The sequence below is a fragment of the Squalius cephalus genome (genome assembly GCF_949319135.1).
Source record: "Squalius cephalus genome assembly, chromosome: 7".
NCBI lineage: Eukaryota > Metazoa > Chordata > Actinopteri > Cypriniformes > Leuciscidae > Squalius > Squalius cephalus.
In genome coordinates this window covers 30,206,807-30,230,084 of record NC_137128.1, presented here as the reverse complement: position 1 = coordinate 30,230,084, position 23,278 = coordinate 30,206,807, and the positions used below count along the sequence as shown (strand labels likewise).

Genomic DNA, 23,278 nt, shown 5'->3' with positions numbered 1-23,278 from the left:
TGTCCAAACATACCGCATCATCTACATCAGGTGACCTGTAAATGCGCAAAAACTGTTTCCATTTCATTTTGCGAAATATTTCTTTTTTGAATTGCCTGAAAAACCACCTCATGCGAGCGTAAAAACTTTTTTGCGAAAAATGGGAGTTTTGCGAAATTGACGTGTTTCCATTGGGTGTATTTTCAATTCGCAATTTCAATTTGCGCAATTTGAAGGGTAATGGAAACGCGGCTACTAAATCACAATTGATTCACTGAAATAGATGGTTTGAACCAATTTTCAGAAATTAACAACTTAAATCAGAGAAAATATATATATTTTTTAAATCTTTAATGAATGAACATGATCATGATTAAATATTGTCTACATTTAAAGGGCATTTTAAAGTCAAAAACTGACTTAAAATAACTAAAATAAAATAATGCGTTAAAACATTTGCAAAGTGAAAAATGGCAAAGAATGAAAGCAAAGCTTGTACAGAGAAGTACAACAGAAAACCCACCCCAAGTGAAATAATAGGGGTGAAAAAGGGAGTAACACTGAAAGAGAGACAGATGTAAAGTTTGGAACTAAAAAGTCTTTGTCTTGCAGTCATGTGTTTGTTGGTGTGTTTGTCAGCACCAGGGCTCTGGGCGAACGTGTGACCGGCCATCACGCTCTCTTAATTACGGCATGAAGGGATGAGATGATTGGATAAGCACAGGAGGAGAGGAGTTACTTACTCTTCCGCTTGAATGGAGTCTGCAGGGGCCACGTAATTACTGGGAATGTAGCCCTTCTGCCCCGTGTTGATGGAGCGAGCCTCCCACCAGTCTCCCTCTCTATGGGCCAAAGCAAAATACACAACCGAGTTATCATACTCATGTCCTTCACCACAAACAGAACAGTATCAACAGTAAAAATGCAGGGAAGTAAAGGAATTTGAAGTGTATGATTAAAAATGTCAGGGTCGTTACAGAAGGAAAAAATTTGAGCAGTGAGCATTTATTGAATGCTAAGCCTGGCTAGTGGTTCAACAGATGGCCCATTATGGAAATACATCAAGCCAGACAGATTTCGCCCTCGACGAACTTGGAATACAATGATGGATTAAAAAAGAAAATAATTAAATAAATAAATACACAGACACCATGTTTGTATGACTATATTTGACATTCATTGATATAATGCAATCCCAAGCCCCTTACCAGTACCATCACAGCTAAATGGCTAACCCCAACTTTAACCCCTTTAACAGCCCTTTAAAGGGGTGTCAGAAGTGAAGAGCTGCCAAAAGGTCCTCACTCCAATGGGCTAAAACTCGAACTGGTCACAAAGATAGCTATATAATTTAATAAATAGGCTAAATTGCTAAATAAGCTATATTAATTTGGTGGTTGCAAATTTCAGTTAGGAAACTTTCCATGGGAATTAATGGGAATATATGGGAATTAATGAGAATAAACTAGAAATTTGCTAAATTGCAGGTTAGCCTATAACAGAGAAATTAAATGTAGTGTTAAAAAAGCATCTTGCAGCATAATCTTGGTAAAAACAACCAGATTGCATGCAAATTCAGTTTTTAGTTTCTACCCTGCACATTTCTCAATCACATGCACACAGCAAACTACTTACTGCAGGGCTATTGAGGCCACACCCCTGAATCAGGGGGAATATGTTTATTTTATTCAACATGCATGCTTTTTTGTTGTTCAATGAAAGAATCAATAAAAGTTCAACTCACAAACAAATCAAAGTCAAAAATGTCATTTTTTAAATTTGTATTAGATTGCATGCATGTCTGCTTATGGCCAAACAAAATGTTTACATTTATGTTTGTATCTGACACAGTTTGTATAAATTACCACAAATTTCCAATTAATTCCCGTTAAGTTTCCAATTTGGAATATTTCCAAAATTTCCCAACTTAACTTCCCATGGAAATTTTCTGGAAATGTTCTGCCCCTTTGCAACCCTAGTTGGTATGCATTATGTATGTATCCATCTATATATATCTATACACAGACACACACTTATTTATTTACTTCATCTTTAATGCAGCACAACCTGCTCAAGCCATGTCACCCCAGAGTGGACGTGAGCGTATGAGCAGAGGAAAGGAACTCACGTGTTGTTGATGATCTGAAATCTATCGCCTTTCTTGAAGGAGAGGTCATCTGATGTCCTGGCTTCATAATCATATAAGGCCACAAAGAAAGTTATGCCGCCTGCAAGAAAAATCAATGTGGGTTGAATGTTTAAAGTTTGGGTAAAGATGCAAATTACAGGCTCAGACAATACAATAATAGTACGCTAATGGCTAGTTAGCTGCAAAGTAACTTAATTTTTTACATTTGAAATTACAGCATCAGATGCTATTTCAGCCACATAATAGAGTTTGGTTAAGCATTTATAGACACGTTAAATGAGGTGTTCATTGATTTTTGTTCCTGGCTTGGTCATCTCTACAGACAGTTATCATTAGCCGGCTCGCTCTTTGTCTTGGCTACATAAACAATGGGATTTTCACAAGCATGGTTTATGGATGGCCCACTTGGATGCAAAGAAGAAATACAGCAGAGCTAAGATGGTTTTAAGTGTGAGTGAAGACAAAAGGAATGGGTTGGATTAAACCTAAACAGGCCCCCGAGAACAGATTATCCATTAGTGAAGAACAGAGGGCCGATGGCGACCAGCTGATTACATCCGCTATGCCACACACACACACAGACCTGCCAAGTCAAGAAGCCTAACGGGTATGACATGTACATGGGTGCTGTCGATTTTTCTGTTTGGCTAATAAATTGGATCAGGTTTGAACCTACAGACAAAGTGTCGATGATGAGTAATTAGGGTTGTCACAAAAGCAAAATTGCAGAAGTTGATACCGCTACCAGCGTAATTTCTTTAATACAACTGCGATACACAGCAAAAACTATAAAAAATAATATATGAATTAATGTGTATTGTATTTGCAAATATATAACATATAAATGTTAGTCATTTAAAAAGTGTGACATAAAATATACATCATAATATTGTCATCATTAATACAAACAAATGTGCATTGTAATTGTAAAAATCAGTCAATGCACAGCTAGCTGTGGATTATCCCACTTATACCATGGTCATTTGCCAGCACTGACAAGTTAAAGTTGAAACAATTATTTATGGCTTGTTAGATCTAGTATTCTGCCCACTTTGAATCAGTATATATCAGTATACTGATTTATACATGTATTATATATGTATGTATATATATATATTTTTCAGCTCATAGCATCATGTAATCTTCAAGTATTTCTCAGGTAAGCAAACATTATTAAGTATTGGAGTAAACAGCCAGTAATTGGCTAAACAACAAAGAAATAATCAGTACAAGCACTTTTTCATTTATTTGGTCAATCTTGTTGATTGATAATTAACAATAGACTAAATAAGATTAGAGAGCTATAATAAAATGTTAAATAAAAAAAATTATTTTTAAAAATTAAATATTTGGTTGGATGTAAACAGCAAAGACTAATGAAAAGATCAGAAAACAGAAAAACAAATGTTATGTTTATATTAATATACTGCAGGACAGGCATCTTGACCAAGAAGTGAACATCCACATGCTGGTTAACCTGGTTGATTGCAAGGTTTGAGGCACTCAGCACAGAATACTTGGTACCATCGGTATTGTAGAGAGACTGGTTGCATTTATTTTAGTATTGACATCTAACATACCTAGATTATAACAGAAATATGTGAACAGTTTCAAAAATGCCAGAAATAATATATTTTATGTGGGTGAGCTGGGTACACTGTCTTCTGCCCGCCCACTGACATTGACAAGATCTTAAAAACTCTCCAGATTTTCCCTGGAGACGATTTCCATCAGAGCACAGTGGATTTAGCAGTTATGCAAAGACTATCAGATCAAATGCTGTCTGTAAAAGCAGATCCGTGAACAGCTCTTTCCCTGTGACAAGACATGATGTGATAATTACACTATTTATAGCCCGACTGAATAAAAACTGTGCCGTTTACAGAGAACACACAAAGATCTAATTCTTTCAGTTTTCTGCTGTAGACACATATCACATTTATACCCAGCCTCTTAGAGTCAGGGAGAGCAAAACTTGGTATCAAGAGATCTCTTCAGGGCACTGTCTTAAGCATAACAAAGAAATGATCACTGAACAAAGAGGAATAAATCACATTAGTTCCCCTCTCCATTTTATTCAGGCCTATTACAAATGCAGTTTGTAATTCTAATTTAATGAAACACACTGGATATATTGTTTTAGTGTCCTCATTTACATAACATCTGGCTTCCATGAACTCGTTGTCTGATTTCATAAAAGTGCTTACATACACAAACAAAACCCCAAACACAACCTTTATCCTCATGGTGACCCTGAGCTTTTGAATGAGCTATGGTGCTATGGATGCCATATTTAATGTGTGAAATTAATAAAAATGAGTCTGTGAGGGATATATAAATGTTGAAATTGTTAAAATCAGTCACCTTAGTGGGACCAATAAAATATTACATTTTTCATTCAGGTTATTTAAACAAATGTATATATATATTTTAATTAATTTCAAAGATGTGATTATTTAAAAGCAGTTCAAATGCTACTCATTTCTGCACATAATTATATTAATGCAGACTGTTATTGCCTATTTTTCTTTACATTTTCATAATGTTAAATAAACTGAATTACTGGTATATAAGCACCAAAAAGATTGTACGAATGATCTTCAGTTAGCATCCACAAAGACTATTTCATGCCTTATAAATTCCCGATTTATTCCTTATTTTAATGTAGGATAAAATCCTTTAATCCGTTACATTTAAGATCAAATCAATCGTTTGTTCGTTTTATAAATGAGGCCCCTGGAATGAAGAAATGTCAAAACCCGTGATCCATGAGGGCAGACCTGATATCAGACATCGGATATGGTTTCTTAGGAATTCTTGTTTCCTTAGACAAAGCTACTTCACAGAGGTTCAGGCAGAGCTCTTATCGCTCATCCACTCACCTGTGACGGCACCAGGGAAGGGGCTGCTCACAGCAACAGTGGAGAAGGAAGAGGAGGCTCCACCGAAGGGTGTGATAACAGAGGAGGAGCCACCGAATGGGGTGAGCCCAGTTGTGCGGCTGTTGTAGTTGTTGGTGGGGCCCTTCAGGGCAGGTGACTGGCCCATCTGGGTGGGGTCTGGTCCGTAGAGACCCATGTGTGAGCCAGGGGTGGGATTGGTGGGATCTGGTCGGTACTTCTGTGTAGGACCCTTGTCCTCTTTACTCTTGACACAGCCCATAGTCAAGCCTGTGGAAAGAGGAGTTCATATTTACCAGCTCTCATGGCATTTTTCCAAAGGAATGCAATCTTGACCTATCATAGCAATTGCAACCATTTATGGCACATTGGAAATCTGCACACACATACACACACACACACAAGTACACTAGCAGTTAAAGGTTTGGGGTCGGTATTCGATAAGATTTTTTAATGTTTTTGAAAGAAGTCTCTTATGTTCACCAAGGCTGCAATTATTTGATCACAAATAATTGAGCACCGTAAAAACAGTAATCTTGCCATTACAATTTAAAATGATAATTTTCTATTTTAATATTTTTATTCCTGTGATGGCAAAGCTGAACTTTCAGCATCATTACTTCAGTCTTCAGTGACACATGATCCTTCAGAAATTATTCTAATATGCTGATCTGGTGCTTAAGAAATGTTTTTTTAATATGACCAATTTTTGTGGAAACCGTTTTTTCAGGATTCTGTGATAAATAGAAAGTTCAAAAGAATAGCATTTATTTGAAATATAATTTTTTTTAACATTACAAAAGTCTTTACTGACACTTTGGAACAATTTAATGTGTCCTTGCTGAATAAAAGTATACATTATTTTAAAATCATATCTTACTGTTTCCAAACTTTTAAACAAATGTGTACATTTATAACACCATATACATTGTTATATTACCTTGGAATTAAATCGCTGAAAAACTAGATGTGATGGTGTTTCTAATACAACGGTCGAGGCAGTGAACGTAAATTGGACAACTTTCTCCACTGCTGTAATGAATCTTTTTTTTTTTTTTACCTGGAACATTCTTCAAAATATGGTTTCATACAGGTTTGGAAAGACGAGTTAATTATGTCAGAATTTAACTATCCTTTTATGTTTTACCCATAACTCAAAGTATGAGCAGGAGCACCACAACTCATTTTAAGGTTGTTTCCTTAACATGACACACAAATGAAAGTGGATGAAATGCAGAATGAAAGTGGACATAAAAAGATGACAAACATGGAAAATGTTTTCACAATGAAGGAACCCCAAATCAGACCTCAGCACGAGCATCTGCTTCCTGTTACTTGCCAAATCAAAACTGCTTTCAACAGACTTGCCGTCATTTCACAGCAATGCACATGTCAGAGTTAATCACACAAGCGTCTTTTGAGCAGAGCTGGGTCACCGATTGATGTCCCTAACAACCCACGCAAACGTGTCAGGTCGTGTTGACTGCTCTGTGTGGTCAATGTGATAGGAGGGCTTTGCCCTCAGAGACAGAGCTCGAGAGAGATGACAGTATAATCTCCAGACGTCCCGTCCCTGCTTGTGTTTCTGCCAGGCCTCTTTGTCTGGGATGCACTAGGCACAGAACAGGCACACATGTGCCGGGGAATGAGGAATGCGAGCGTGGCCTTAAAGCAACAGGTGGCCTTGAGAGGAGGGTTACAAGACACAACAGGGCCACCACACATTGAACACAGATAGCTGGGAAAAACAGACGACAGACAACAAGATATAGAGTGCAGCAGTCGTGTTACGGAAGAAAGAAATCCCATAAATTTTTAAAAGGCTCACGGAAAGGAGGGATTTAGAGAGACTGATTCATCTGACGAGTCATTTGAGGATCATTGAAAATATATATTATGAGAAAATGAAACTGTTTTTTTGACCTTTGATGCATATAAACCTGTTGTAGGAGACCTCCAAAACTGAATTAGGAGCCTTTAAAATAGCATAATATGGGTACTTTAAACAACTGATTGGCTACTTTTTCCAAGATATTTAAGTTTTTACATTTTATGTCTGTGTATTTTACAGATTGTACCTGTTACCTTTCCTGTTTTATTTATAAATTTAATAAAAATGCAGTCAAAGATGTTTTTAGTCTTCTCGTTATTACTCACTTTTTTTTTTGCTTCAAATCAAAGTTTGTAATGCTTATTTACCTCATAGCTGGCAGGTTTGGTTCATAGCTTATAACTCACAAATTAAGACTTTTTAAAAAACCCTATGGGAAAAATACTTTCGCAGAAAAGGCCACTGGAAATGTGGGAGGCCCTCTATAGAGGGGACGGTTTCAAGTTTTGATAAGGGAAAAATTCAAGCAAAACGATGTGATAAAGAGTGGTTGAGCATGAGTGGTTAGCTTGAAGTGGGCTGAACATGTCCTGACACGTTAACTGTATCTGCTCCTTTTGACCTGCGAGGAAACTGCTAGAAAGGTGTCACCTCCTCAGGACAGGATAAGCCAATGATGGGTGCTTGTAAACATGCCAGAATGGGCTTTAATCAATCCCAGCTCTGAGAAGCGGCAGACATGAAGCAACTGAAGAAAGATCTGACCTCTGATGGAGTCATATAAAGCTCAGCACTACATCATCTGCTTCTAATACCCATAATGCAATTTCAAAGGCTAGGCCTGGGGGGACCGCAGCATCCTTTCAATGGAGAGAAAATGTATACATACCCCTTGTATAGGAGTGGGCGATAACGATATATATCCCGATTAGGGATGTGCACAAGTACTCGGATGTAACAGCGATGATCAATCATGAAAATGATGATTGCAGTGATTTCCTGATTAGTTATTGCTGCATTTTGGGTGGTACCTGAAGTCTGACTGGTTAGCGTTAGGACGGTCGGCGGTCCAGAAAGGCGAAATAAAATGATACTGGATTTGAAAGCACACAGTAATTCCTGAAATCACTTAAATCAGTATGTTGTTGTTTGATTAACATTAATGACACAAACAGCACCAAGTATATTGGCTACCGTCACTTTAAGACCGAATGCACTGATCTAATATACATGCACTCTTACTCATTATTTCTCAACTGTTTTTATTCACTAAAGACATAAATGACTGTTTAAGAGGATAATCGCAAAGATGGGAATATTGACACATAAGTATGTGTATGAGAGTATGTGTGTGTATATTCGCTCAGAGCAGCAGTTTCATGTGTGAGCGCATTTCAGACAGCACATATATAACGAAATGAGCTCTCTTTAGCTGCTATTTGGGCTTCAACGGTTTAAAATGGGCTTCAACCTGTTTTTAAAAAGCAATGCTTGAAAATGCATGCAAATCATAAGCTTTCGTGATGGCGCAGCACGGCAATGTCACATGAGTGTGTAATTATTAGAGTCCAAACTCTCTACCTGGTTGACAAATTTCTACCGGTTAATCGCGTCTACCGGTATATCGCCCAACCCCACCCTGACAGATGAGATTCAATCAATTGAATAACCTCTGCTAGAATCTTCAAGTTTAAAACTCCTTTACACCCAATCTACAAGTGAGCTGTTTTCTTGATCAAATAAATGCAGCCTTGGTGAGCTTGAGGCTTCTTCCAAAAAAAAAAAAAAAAAACACCTCGTACCAACTTCAAACCATCCTGCCAGGTTATAATTACATAAGACTTTCCATAGACTACCAATACTGTAGAAACATAGGTATCACTACTTTTTTTAAAATATAGTACTGACTTGGTTCTAAAGAACTGGTACTTCATACATACATGCATACCTAGCTCAGAGACACAAGGATGTACTCCAAGCCTAATCAATGGCTCAACTCTCTCATCTTGTGTACTTCTGGAGATCATCATATTATAAAAAAGGACAGAACATCACCACAAGTACTTGTTTGGGGTCTGTTAAGAAAGCTCTTTATTTGAAAAGCAGCATGTGTAATAGGGAAATTGAAAGCTAAGGAGTGAAAAAGACATGGGATTGGAAAAGTAAGGGCAGGCATAGACAGAAAGTAGTTCACAAATGTGAGGATTATTGGCAAACAATGAGAGGTCTGTGCCTATAGAGGGTTGAAAGAGCATTAACAGTGTGTACACATCAGTGGTACGGATGGATGGGCCCTATTTTCCTTGCTCAGATGAACTCTGCACTGTATATCCACACATGTACATCTTCACAAACATGGCTTGACTGAGTGGTGCAAGCTGGGTCATACATTCCAAACCAAATCATTACAACTTGCTCAGCAATTATGGTTGGAGCTTGAAACAACTACTAGTCTAGTATTATGAGAAAGCTAGGAGGTCAAAGAACATCTTATCTTCTTATCACCCTTTAGTTATTTCCTCTTCATCTCCAACACTAGCGCAGATTGGAAGCTTAGGCTCATTATGAGCTTTAAGGGCCATTTAGTGCTCTGTTTAGGCTAACAGTGACAGTGCATAAGACCCGGATTCAACCCCAGCGCGAGGGTGTGTGGGGCTCCTCATTTCAAATCCCCTGATCTGAGTCCTGAAGGTATTTAATCCCACTAGTTCCACTGTCTAATCTTCTAGAGGACAGCGTGGCCCCGATGGCGCTGACATAGATCCGGACCACACCAAAACACACAAGGTCAATGATGCATGAGGACATCGCAAAATAATTCATAAAAGAATGATGGCAGCATAAGGTAAAATAGATTTCCTGTAAGAAACATCAGACACATGAAAAAGGCACATGGTCAAGCATGTCTACTTAGCTGCTCTCCAATTCTCAAATCCTCACTCTCAAATCCAAATCTGATTCTATACAAAGCACGCACAGACAGACAGACAGATAGATATAACATTCCAACGACCCAAGTAAGGCTCCCTTCACCTCTGATAGTTTCACCTCTGAAACCACAATGACATCACATCTTGTAATAATACTTTGTTGTCTGTGCCAGTGAAAAGAAGCAGTGCTTCAGGGTTTATCCTGAATAGTTATCCATTACAAAGACCTTTTAACTGAGTCAAAGTGGTCAGGCAAAGGGACATAAATCTCATTGGGCTTGCCCAGTTGTTATAGGTCACACATCTGTTAGGCTGTGTAAATCAACCCAAACTGGTTAGCAGGTTGGCCGCTTGAGGTCTACGAACTGAACAGCTGAACAACCGAACAAGTGGCCAAGATATATTAAAGGAATATCAGATGACCCTCATGATTACTGCAATATAAATAGCTGCTGAAATATGTGGCTAGTTGATCTGATCGATAAACTACAACAGAACATAATGAACTCTTCCAGGCTAACGGGAATCGGAATCAAACTGAATCAAATTCAATGAGGTTGGATTACACAAGGTCCCTGAAGCGTACGGTCATACACCATATGATCCAACTGGGCCTGTCAAGGGTGGGGGCAAATGCACACTAGCGTTTAATAGTTTGAGGTCAGTGTGATTGTTTTTTTTTAAATGAATAATTATTAAATCTTTTATTTTTGACCAAAATGACAGTATAGGCATTTAAATTACATTTTAAAATAAAATAAAATATAAAAAAATATTTTAAATTGTAATAATATTTCACAATATTAATAGTTTTATAAATGTAGCCTTGGTGAGCATAAGAGACTTGACTCCAAACTAAATGGTATTGAACAACAGCAAATTCAATGAAATAGCTCAAATCTACCTACAAGACTACCACTCAGTCAACTCATTCATGCATTTCACTCTTTATAAGTGACATCATATAATGACGTGACCACTCTGCCCTGAGGAAATAATTTTTCACACCAATCATTTGACCCACATTCTAATCAAATACTCAGTGATATGAACTCTCTAATTATGAGACGTCTCATTATCCTCTCAGTGCTGATAAGAGCCTTGAAATGTACTTCGTTAGAAAGCTGACACGGTTATGGTTCCTCAATCATCATGGCAGTGGTTAGTGATGATCAGACACATTTCCACACAGGCCTGATGAAACAGTAAGAGCACCAAAATGCAACATGACATGAAACACAGGGCCTCATGCCAGGACAAGTCAGATCAAATGGATTAAGGGCAACAAATCAACAGCTCTGCAGAGATTAATGCCTGTTGTTTGAATGTATGCGTACTTCGGTGCCTGCACTGTACGTGTCCCAGGTCTTGATCACTAAATTGTGTTAAAGGGATGGTTCGGAGTAAAATCAGCCTAGGGTCCTTTGCACCATGACCCCGAACCAAACACCCCCCAGAGGACTTTTTTTCCCTTGGTCGAACATTATTAAAGTTAGAGCTTATGTAGAGATATCAGCCGGATGGCTTAGTGCAGGCGCTAACGGATCCAAGGATGTATCTCGTAAATTACCCCACTAATAATGCCCATAATTGTACAAATAGGTTCCGTACTCATAAAACGAGGCATTGGAAAGTTTGTAAGTACATCAGGAGTTTATTTAAATAACACTTGCCTGACGGCTCATGCTACTGCTAACCCGCACGTCGAGGTCACTTTCGTGATTTGGGAAAAGCACGTAAAAGTCCTGGCAGAGAGCGATGCATAAGGATGTAGTGTACTTCGAACCATCCCTTTAACATTGACTAGGATTTAGTATTGTATCACTTCTCCTGAAGCATGAGTACTACTGAGGGTGATACTTTCTCCATCTAAACTACACAATGAACTGGGTTAAAGGGATGTTCACTCAAAAGTGGAACACAACAGATGATATTTTAAAGAAAGTTTCTTGTAACTGTTTTTGTTCATACAATCAATTTCAATAGACCTTATTCAAGCAGCACCATCTTTGATTTTTAAGGGAACGAAAGCAAGGCTGTGAGGGATACACATCTCTTCAGTGGGTTGCACTGTTATTTAATGTGTTTTTGGATTGTTCTGCTGACGAAACACTGCAAAATTATCTTTCGAAGCAATTTCATTAGACAAAAAAAAAAACTCCAGACAACATGAGCTGTGGAAAATTATAAGTGGTCTAGGAGGTTTATACAGTTTTTTATAGCCGATGCCATTGAAAACACGGTAAGTCTACCCCTCACAGCCTCGCTTTCCTACCTGTCATGGCGCTGCTCTGAATAAGGCCTATGGGGTCCAAAACAATATTGGACCCCAATTGACTTTCATTGTATGGACAAAAAAAAGAAAAAAAAGAATGAAAGTCAGGTTAATTATGCCAATTTAAATTTTTGCATGAACTATCCATTTAACAAACACATTGTCTTTATCATTACAATCAAACCAACAAGGAAATGGGGAAGTAGTTTTCTGATTTTTGGCGGCAAGCAGGCAGGTGGCTTGATCTTCCCATCTGAATGGGATCCGATCTCTTACCTCATAGCTTTTTCAATGCAGGCCATCTCAGCACTGATGTTACATAACCAACTATACAAGTCTGATCTTGTACAGTTCTGTTGTATTCCATGCCCATGACAAGCACAAACAATGCGGATGTCCTGGATGAAAGTTTTTATACTGCCATTGTGAAGGACCTGAAATATTTTTCTATACTTCTTTGCTGACCATTTGCTTTGTTGACATTCTTGATCCAATCTCAAACTATCTGTGAATCTCAGCTCTAATCCTCATCCTAAACTTGCACGTTCTGGATTTCAGCGAAAACGCTGTGTTAGTAAATCTAGAGCTTGGCTGAGCTGGCTGCTGAACATTAAGTGCAACACTGTAGTTGCTCTGGCACACTCACAGCACTGCGGAATGGCCTAATCACCATGGCATTCTGCTGCTGCTGCCAATCAGAGCCAAGCATGAGGGGGACAAACTTCCTTCCGAGTCCATTCATACCACAAAAGCCACCTGCTGTGCCTGTCAAAGGCTGGAGCAAGGGGTGAGGGAGGACAGAAGAAGATGGACATGAGCGGTGTATAGACCCAAAATCACCATAGTCATCACCTTTATACCTTCAGCACCCACAATCATGAATATTCATAAGCACATCTTTGGTATAGGCACAGAGATTTAATCAATGCATTTGTACTTTTAGCCTGTTCATAATAACATTTGCACTCTACATTAGTGAACAGTAGTACAGAAGTGCCTTCAGAAAGACATCACTGTTATTATATGCACACAGTCATGAGGCTAAAATCCCTTAACTGATTAGATATACATGGTCTCCTCAATGGTTTATGGTTCCTCAATGCTCTTCAGCTTTAGGGCACGCAACTCAAACAGCAAATATGTCATTTGAAACAGTAATGTTAATTTAAGATGTTTCTTTTTCAAACACATTGATGCATTATTAATAACTAGCACTTTTATTTTTCTCATATTTTTTCATCAACAATACAGTTTCATTACAATCATTTCATTATTGTCCGTGTGAAGGCTATTCCAATGCATTTATCCATGGCACAAACAATTAGATTCTTTATACGCAGTTAATGTTGTCCAGTGACTTGTTTGCTTTATTTAGCCATTATTTTATTTATTTGTAAGGCAATAGGGTTTTTTAATAAAGAAAGTTGGCCATAGAGTGTAACATTAATTTTAAAACTTAAACTGGTTCAAACTAGGCTAACTGTACTCCACATGTTTGATTTATGTTAAAGTGCTTGGGACATCGCTTTTAATGCTGAGACTCACAATTATATAAAAGTTATTATAGTTAAATATATAAAAGTTAGTGTATATATATATATATATATATATATATATATATATATATATATATATATGGTTCCTAACCTCTGAATTATATCAACTCAACTCAACACACAAAGGGGCCACGACCTGCAAGAGCCAGTTGTAGTAACATGTATACAGAAAACAGGATCAAAAGGAAACACATCAGAGAGCTGAAGATGGCACCATTCCCTTCACTCAGAATCATGTCAGCATCAGCCAGTGGGGCAGAGGTTGTGCTCACAGAGGGATTACTGGAGGAGGATTATTCTGGCGCTTGCGCACGCATGGACTAGGCTTTGTTATGACATTCTTTCATTAATTATTCAACATAAACAACCGAAAATTATATCAAATGCCCGGATGTTGTGAGTATAAATTGGAGTGGATGGTAACTACAGAAGAACAGACTGGAAAAGAAGTCTGTTGTTTAGATTTCACACCTGATCACGAGTTCCTCTCAAACGTCATTCAACGCTGAAATTGTATTAACTCAATCGCGGAAGGTTACATAGTTTACTGGCGGAGAATGAAAAGTTACAATGTATCAAAGCGAGTCGTTCACACCACACACATTGGTCCAAAGTATGTATCGCCCCATGTTCCCTGTGGCGTCTCGGTAAACTACAGGCCTGCATTGTGGACATTCGTCCACAAAGTCCTCATAAACAGATAGAAATGCGCGTGTAGACCTGTTTTAAAGTACTGGCTTTCCCAAGAACATCCGAATAATCGCGAAAGAGACGTGTATAGCGTTTTCTATAGTTCAGGTGGGAACTTTAAGGAGCCACGTTTCACGTTTCTCGATCTGTGCCGAAGCGAACGAGGTAGTCGGACGGTTTCGAAACTTCTTTCGAGAAATACAACTAGTTTCGGGACAAGAAAGCGTCTGCTGCAGAGATTTGTGTTCAGGTAGGGAGAAAACGCGGAACTAAGCGCCCACTGTTGTTTCCAAGCACCACCACACTCGTTTCACACTAAATCAAAGGCGACAGGAGAGTAGGCCATTTGACGAGACTTTCACCAAAGGAACCGCATCTGATTTCTTACCTTTGCCGAATTGGTTCTCTTTTCTTGAGGTTACATACGCCTTCCGACCGCTTTGTCCCCAGTAAATTTTTCGGTGTTGCACTCAGTGTGGTATTGTTGCGTTCAACTTGAAAATCACAGTCTGTCCCATTCCTTTGCCATGTAACACCTCACGAGACGTGATAAATAAATGTTGTGCCCAATAGAGGGAAAATCCGTGATAGATATTGTTAATCCAGTCACGTTACTTGGTTTTGTTCTTGTGTTGCAGTAAAAGGAAAAGAGTAACAGTGACCAGTCCTGGCAAACAAAAACCTTTAAACCGGAACCGGTAGAGATTGTGTGGCTATGCTACATGACAAAAGACAGCTCTAGGAATAGTGGATGGACTCCCGCAGATGTTCCCCCTCCCTCCGCTCTGAATTGGTTTAACTTGCAGCCATGCATCCCACAATATGGCCGCCACAGGGAATGGTGAACGGAAAGAAATCAGTTTCTCAGTTGACAAGTCGACGATAGACCATGAGCCGGTGATATTTGAAGCATTATAGCCTACTACCGTAGTTCGCCTTTGTATAATGCCAACATAAGTAATAACACTAGCCGGCTCTTGCGTATAGTGTTTTAGATCAGTCTTATGGCGCCCCCTGCATGTGGGCTTAAATCAATGCAGATTTCTAGCATTCGTTTACGTTTAGTAGTGAGCCTACATCCCATAACTATTGGGCACATTCCACGATTAGTTTATTTATTTTAAAGCATTTGAAGCACAAATTATTTTTTCTTTTTGTTGTGAAGCCATGAAATTTACCTCGAAAAGCATGAAAAGTTTACACATCAACACATCAATTATCTGTATCCAACCGCAGCTCCCATTTATTTCTTTATTTTTTTAATAATTTATTTCTTTATCCTTGAGTGCCTTGGTTTCATGTTTTTCAACAAATAAAACTATCCCCCATGATCCAAAGAGCACTGGTAAAAGAAGATTTTATACCCCAGTAGCACTCTTTCCTAAACAATGTGTGCAGTGTGACAGGGTGCATTATCCTGCTGAAAGAGGCCACTTCCACCAGGGAACACCACTGTCATGAAGGGGTGTACCTTGTCTGCAACAATGTTTAAGTAGGTGGAATGTATCAAATTCATGTCCATATTAAAGGTCGGACCCAGGGTTTCCCAGCAGAAGCATCACACTCCCTCTACCGGCTTGTTGTCATCCCACAGTGCATCCTGGTGCCATCACTTTCCCAGGTAAACGGCGCACACGTTCACAAGTACACGTTATGTAACACAAAACGGGAATCATCGGATCAGTTGACCTTCCTCCACTGCTTTAAGGTCCAGCAGTTCCTACGCTCGCCTGACCATTGTAGTCTCTTTAGTTTCGACAGGGGACAGTGCGGTGCACTGTGTGTTGTGACATATCCCTCCGATAACATCATTACAATTTTGTGTGACTTGTGCAACAGTAGACCTTCTGTTCGGACTGACTAGCCTTCAGTGCCCTCGTGCATCGATGAGCCTTGGGCGCCCAACACCCTGTTGGCCCTCTTCGGACCACTGTTGGTAAATTCTTACCACTGCTGAACGGGAGCAACCCACAAGCCTTGCTGTTTCAAAGATACTCTGACTCAGTTGCCTTGCCATAACAATTTGGCCCTTGTCGAAGTTCCTGCTCATTTCTCCTGCATCCAACATGTTGATTACGAGAACGGATTGTTTGCTTACCATTGAATCTACTCAGACTTTAATATGTGGCCTTGTTAAGAGATGAACAATGATATTCACTTCACATATGAATGGTCATAATGTCGGTCATAATGTCGGCTGGAAATATATATATATCGATATATATAAAACGAATAGGGGTGTAACGATACCCTCATGTCACGATTTGATACATATCACGATAATAAACTCACAATACGATATTAATGCGATACTCCAAGACATATGGTAAAAGGTTAACAAAAAATTAACTGTTGATTAAATTTGGTATTACATTGGGTCTGGAAATGAATAGGCTTGGACTTGGTGCTGGTAACCCAATGCACAGGACAATGGTAAATATTCATGATTCTGAAGCTGAGAACAGAATTATTTTAGTCGAATATGCTTGCACTCTTTCACTGACTAGATGTATTTCAAATAATGTAAAAGCCACTTTTTACTGGTAACATAAGACATTTGGCATTATCAGGACCCACAAATATTCCCCCATTGCATTATTATACATTATATTCAACATTATATGTAGTAGTTTAATGTAGTACTGACACTAAAACTCTGTAATCTTGAATTTTTTCATCACTCACAGTCATTTTCATTTTGGGTGAACTATACACTACATATTGTCACTATCCACAATACATATTGTTGCATTTTTGAATTGCGAAATATTGTGACACCCCTACTTTTAGATCTTCTTGTAAATCTTAAAATAAATTGTGAAGGAACTGCAGGGGGTTTGTAAATTTATAAAAAGCTAATAATTAATTAAATCTTTAAAATGTTTTTATAAAAAAATATTTCTTTCTTTTAACAATTGAAATAAAACATTACTAGAAATGAAATATCATATCAGCCTAAAATGTGCTGAGACACAGGTGACGAATATGTGATGAAACAGCGACTTCCTCCCTCTGTAATTAAGGACATCAATACTTGCACTCAACTTGACCGTAATATCATTTGTTACATCAGGATACCCAGAGGAAGCAACTTAATAGCTTTACTGTAAATAATGTATCCTCTTGACTCACACACTGTCAGTAATAGCACGTGTTCCAGTATCTTTCATTTACTTAATTTACAGTAATTAGTGTGTTTCCACGCTTATTGCTGCAAGCAGAGGAACAATTGCGCTCAAATGTTGTTATTTTGGATGGCTAAATGCAGGTGAAAGAAAAGTTAAAACGCGATTCATAATGTTGCGAATCATGGGGGTAGGCTTAAAAATGTATAGCTTCAACCAAAGCAGGCTTAGGCAAGGCCTACATAGGCTAGCTACAATTTCTGTATTATTTTGCAAATAGTTCTATATGTAGGCTAGCCTATAAACATTTAATCAAGGTTTCAGTAACCATAACTTTCAACAACGTTTGAAACACTATAATCACAAACCAGCTAGATTTAAAGCCTCGCGGATAGTTGTGTGGTAACAATAGCAGCAGTAGCCTACGTTCCTGAGTAGGCTACTTCGAGAAAACATAGCCTAAGTAGCTACTGTCATTATTTATCCCTTTATTTCAGCGTGTTTACGTTGTACTTTATTATAGCTTAGTATATTCACGTTTAAAGTAAAGACAACCACAGGTGATCGTGCATCTCTGAAACCAACTTTTGCTTATTTTTCATATGTAGTTTCCAATCCGAAACACACGGAGGCAGTGTTGAGGTAAAAACCGACTAGAGATGATAGGGAACCAAGGCGTGGATTCATTGTTCAACTTAATCACGCTCTGTGTACGGACTTGGTGAGTATACCAAGCGGTGACTTATAGTTTCGTCATACGACGTCAGAGTTCACTAATCGTCGTAAGCATGAATTAATTCATACCAAATCCATCGGTGGTGCACGACTCTGGACTTCGTCGTCTGTGTGCGGACAGGCCAGTAAATACACAAGGGATCCAGTTTGCTCTCTCATAGCATTGTAACAAGATCACGTAGTTATTCTGCTTGACTAAATAACTTTTTTGCTTTTGTGTGCCTGAAATAACGAAAACTATGTAGGCTATAAGTGGAACGTGAAGTGAAAAGCCTATTATTCAGAAATTTCAGACACAATATCCGTACACCAAAGAAAGGCCATGACGCATGTGAGATTAAAATAGATAATAATATAGATATAGATAATAATAGTCTTTAATAATTGTGTTTCTTAAAAAAACATAGAGTGACAAATTTCATTTGGTAGAATGATAAATATAGCGCTATAGTTTATATTAAAAAAGTGTGCGCCATTTCAGAACCACATTGGTGGACAGCGCCCAGCCCGTGACCCTGTAACAAATGTGGCGTTTTTGAACATGGCTCTTTTTGTTATCGTGTCCACCCTCTATTGTCTCATCCCGACAGTGCGTAAGTAAGTGTCTGTTTGTAGTGACTGATGTGGTTTGGGACCTCGAGACAACCCACGGACCGGGGATCCTAATTGGCAGTCACATTGTCATGTCAAGTTGAAAAAAAGTTGCAAATTGTCCTTTCTCCAGAAATTACACTTAGAGGAAAGTTCCATTTGAGGTGTATGTGGTGTGACTCGTTCATCGATGAGGAAGGAACTGTACTATTATATCCCGGGAGGAAGGGTTGATGACGTCTGTGGCATACTTAATGTGACTTATTGAAAAAAAGCAAGACTCCCTATTCATGGATAAAAATCCGAGATAATCGGAGCACAGCAGAAAAAGTTTTGTAAAAGGATATGTAGACAAACGAGTGCTGCTGATTTCATTGAGGTTTTGTTTGCCAAAGTGATTTTGTGTAGTATATTGGTTATTGTATAAAAGTGCAGGGGCTGAACCGACGAGCACATAATCAAAGGACGGTGGCGCTTCAGGGAAGAGGTGCTGTGAGGAAGATCTCTATCTCTCTCACACAACCACAGCCGCACCCGAGTCGCATCCAACAGCATTTCTATCTACCTACTCTGCAATAGGTAGGTTAAAACCCGACAAAGGCGTTTTTACTCGGTTTAAACCAAGGAATTAGGATACGAAGACGCTCAGGCAACTGGATTTTCCTTTTCTAAAGATTATCTACCGGTTTTATTATTTGCCTCATCGGGAGAAGGATTCTGTTGCGCGTACATGGCATTCTTGTTTAAACTTTTCAAATCATCTTACGAGCGGAAAATACGAGTAAGACGAGTAAAAAGTCGCACCTGGTTTGCCTTTCTGGATTTTTATAGGCTTTCTTAAAAAAAAAGTTATTTGCGTATTAGGCTTCTTCTATCGAATAGAATAAAACTCATATAGGCGTCACATTTTTGTAAATTCTCCTGGACCGTATCTTGGCTATACTCTATACGTGTTTGATATTTTTAAGTTATTTATTTAACTTTCTTGTGTCTTTACAGCATGGCCAGATCTAGTAAAGCGACTTTAGCGTTGCTCATCTACGGAATCATGATGCACTACAGCGCCTTCTGTACGCCAATTGGGATGACTTTTCCTAAGATGAGGTATGTATATGCTTTTCTGCTCAACGTTTGAGATTTTCTTTCACGTTGAAAAGGACAATATTCTGCGACGAGCTTTGTTTTACAGTCTAAACACCCCAGAAATTAACGACACGGTGTCAAGGCGCAAAAATGGACAAGGATTTTATAGCCTATTATTATTATTATAATTAGTAAAAAAAAATTGCTACTAAATTTTTAAAAATATGGGCTTTGTTGTATTATTCTGTAGACTTCAAACAGCCCAACGAGATTTCCCCCCGAGAGTTTACGCATATGCAGGGCTACAGTGCAAGCGCTTAAGATCTGCTTGCAAATGTGGGAGGGCGTTCGCATCGCTAAGAAGGAAATTCTCTATTGGGACAGGCAGATGCAGTGTAGCTTGTATGAAAATGAGAAACCAATGAATGTAACGGCTGGCCCGTAAGATGACGGTACAGTGGCGTCACTGTACAAACCGAAGAAGAAAAAAAAGAAAAAAAAAAACACGAATGAGAATGTTCAGTGCGGGACCTTTTGTTGTGTGAATTTACTCATGATTATTACAATGTCAGGTGTAGGCAATTAGGTTTATCACCTGGTAATTATAGTAGCCTAACTTCACACGTCACCATCAAATCTCATTTTTGGCTCAAACATACCAAACGTTATCATATTTTTATGCTTTTTTTTAAAACTGCGAAGGGACACCTCCAAATAGATTATTATTCTCTCATTTACCCCATGAAGATAACACAATAATAAGACGGTTTGTATGACCGCGTCATTAAACTAATTATTTAAAATCAATTCGATCCATAAACCTTGAGTATGTCGCATTGTATCATCTCACAATTATTATTATTATTATTATTTTCGTAAAACAACTGGCTATAATTTACGGTTGAATTAATTTAGCAGTTTATTTGGGCTTTATTTAAAAACTGTTTTTATGGGCATCATAGCCTATTACTCTAGTGTATTAAATTGTGATTTATTAAATGCATCAATCTTTTTTTTTATTCCAGACTAGACAACGATGTGTTTGACGAAGACGGAAACTCGTTAAGCGACATGGCTTTTGGCAATGATCAAATTTCTATACGAAGTCCTCCATCTCTCACGGATGACCTATACACGCTATACTATCCTCCAGAGAAAAGGTACATAATTTCACATCACTTCCCTGTATGTCATATCATATGATAATCGATGTCATTATGTTTAGTTTATGTTGTTCCGCTATGTCTGTTCCTTTTGTTTCCCAGCTTTTTTTTCCTTTGCTTTTTTCTGTTATTGTTACTGTTGATATTTGCATTAAGTGACTATTTAAGATAGATAGATAGATAGATAGATAGATAGATAGATAGATAGATAGATAGAGAGATAGATAAAGCGACAGAGAGACGGATCGATTGACAGATTTACTAGGGAATCGAAAGTAACACCATCACGCGTTTAGCCGAGAGAAGAATACAACTAAATCAGGCTGATTACTTTGCAACAAACGTGTTCTGTGGTTTTTAATCACTGATATTATGTGTTTGGCGTTTTATCTCAGAACGGAAAGGCATGCAGATGGATTATTAGATAGAGCCTTGAGGGACATCCTGGTTCAGTTATCAGCACGAAAATATCTGCATTCTCTGATGGCAGTTCGCGTAGGGTAAGGGCATTTTTAAGCGTTTACCTGCCGTCATTTTTGTTTTCCCACTCTTCATTTCAGTGGAGATGATTTCTCGTCGTCCTGTCTTGACTTTTTGTCTTTATTTTCCCCGACTTCTTGTGTCTTTGTCTGTGGGCTCGCATGGGCGTGGAATTTCATGGGGAACTATTCGTAGATGAACCACGATAAATTAGCCTGAAAGTTATTTTTTTTTAATTGTTTGTGCTAACACGAACATGTTGTATATTGTCAGAGAAAAAAATTTCGAGAGCCAATGCGTCAGAATACATCATTTCCAACATGCATAATTTATGAGGATTGTCTGCTCTTATTTCAATTTCTAATAAAATTCGTTGTAATGTTAACGAAAAAATGCTCACGATAATTTTTTTCTTGAACAATAGAATTAATATATATATATATTTATATATATATATGTTTGGATCATCAAGAGCGTTTAAGCTGCCTACTGAAACCTGTTCACACATTTCCTGTGCCAGCCGGTAGCCTAATAATAGTTCATATATTTGCAGCGGAGGAAGCAGCGAGGAAGACGAATCGGAACCATTATCAAAAAGGCATTCGGATGGGATCTTCACCGACATTTACAGTCGCTACCGAAAACAGATGGCCGTCAAGAAGTATTTAGCAGCCGTCCTGGGAAGAAGGTACAGACAGAGAGTCAAAAACAAAGGACGTCGATTTGCTTATTTGTAGCGCTGACAAAACTGCCCCCAACTGCCCCTCCATGTGTACATTCAGTCCTAAGATCAAAGTCATTCTGATATAACTGATTAATCAGTGGATCGCGCCTGTGTTCTTTAAACATGTATTTATGTATGAAGTAAAGCCATTAAAATGAATATTTTACTAATAACATTGTTTTTCTTTTTGTACAAAAGCACTTGAAACGCACAGTTATACTTTGTGGACCAACAGTTCAGTTTCATGTATATAGCTATATATGTTGAAAACAAAACCCATCAGGAGAAAAAAAAAAAAAAGATGAAAAAAAAAATGTGCACCTTGAACGTTATGCGCCTGATATCTTTTCAAGTTCATCATCATATGCAGAAAATAAATAGATTTTAAAAAGACAATCAAAGTTCTGAATGTTATACTTATTTTTGTAATCTGCTAAAAGAATAGAGTCTTATTTTATCCAAAGTCTGCCCAGGGATGTATCGGACGTACTCTGTAAAGTACAGGGCTGTTTCAACTGTTGTGACCCCCCCCAAAAAAGGAGGAGTGGGAGAGGGATATATAGTAGCTGGCATGATTCCCTCTTTCTTAGCCCAGTCTTCTCCAGATGGAATGTGATTGTCCTGCCTGTGTTTGTGATTGGAGCCAGTAACCAGTATGCCTGACTGGGAAAAAAAAAATGACACTGGAGTAACTGTAGTATTGATATACATGGGGGTTTTGTGTATTGTTTTCTTTCTATTGTTTCTTTTTTTCTTCATCACCTCTATGCATGGTGTACTTATAATGTAGGCTATACATGCATGTCCTTTGTTTCCCATCCAGTTCAATGTTTCCATGCTCATTGTATTGGTCCCTCCATCAGATATGACACTTAGATCCACCTCTGTGGAAGCAGGCGTCTTTTTTATCGAGAGAATTGAACAAGCCCTAACATTCTAATGCTTGCTCCATCAAGCTCCAAAAATGTTTTGTGGAATTGGCTCTCTCTCCGTTCTTTGCATGTCTTCAATGCCTTTGTGGATGGCTTTTGCATCATTTCTGACCAAAAATTTGTTCGTATGCCTTA

The 23,278-nt window shown here is 38.3% G+C and overlaps 2 protein-coding genes across 4 annotated transcripts in view; one reads left to right on the top strand and one right to left on the bottom strand.

The window, feature by feature from the left end:
* yes1 (YES proto-oncogene 1, Src family tyrosine kinase) overlaps positions 1-15,254 on the bottom strand; it is a 28,301-nt gene extending 13,047 nt beyond the window's left edge. The window contains exons 1-4 of the mRNA XM_079876145.1: positions 14,699-15,254; positions 5,011-5,298; positions 2,108-2,207; positions 723-821 (exon numbers count right to left, since the gene is read on the bottom strand). Of these exons, the coding sequence (XP_079732271.1) occupies positions 723-821; positions 2,108-2,207; positions 5,011-5,290 (479 nt within the window). The 5' untranslated portion in view covers positions 5,291-5,298; positions 14,699-15,254. The remainder of the gene's footprint in view (positions 1-722; positions 822-2,107; positions 2,208-5,010; positions 5,299-14,698) is intronic.
* Positions 15,255-18,072: 2,818 nt separating this feature from the next.
* Positions 18,073-22,597, top strand: adcyap1b (adenylate cyclase activating polypeptide 1b). 3 transcript variants are annotated; one of them, XM_079877128.1, is made up of 5 exons: positions 18,073-18,156; positions 19,761-19,865; positions 20,870-21,004; positions 21,403-21,507; positions 22,041-22,298. In XM_079877128.1, the coding sequence occupies exons 1-5, from the start codon at positions 18,095-18,097 to the stop codon at positions 22,222-22,224; spliced, it is 591 nt and encodes a 196-aa protein (XP_079733254.1). In that variant the 5' UTR covers positions 18,073-18,094; the 3' UTR covers positions 22,225-22,298. The 3 variants fall into 3 exon arrangements, with proteins under 3 accessions (XP_079733254.1, XP_079733255.1, XP_079733256.1); XM_079877130.1 differs by lacking the exon at positions 18,073-18,156 and adding an exon at positions 19,025-19,340 and having other exon boundaries at positions 22,041-22,597; XM_079877129.1 differs by lacking the exon at positions 21,403-21,507 and having other exon boundaries at positions 18,076-18,156; positions 22,041-22,295.
* The last annotated feature ends 681 nt before the right edge of the window (positions 22,598-23,278 follow it).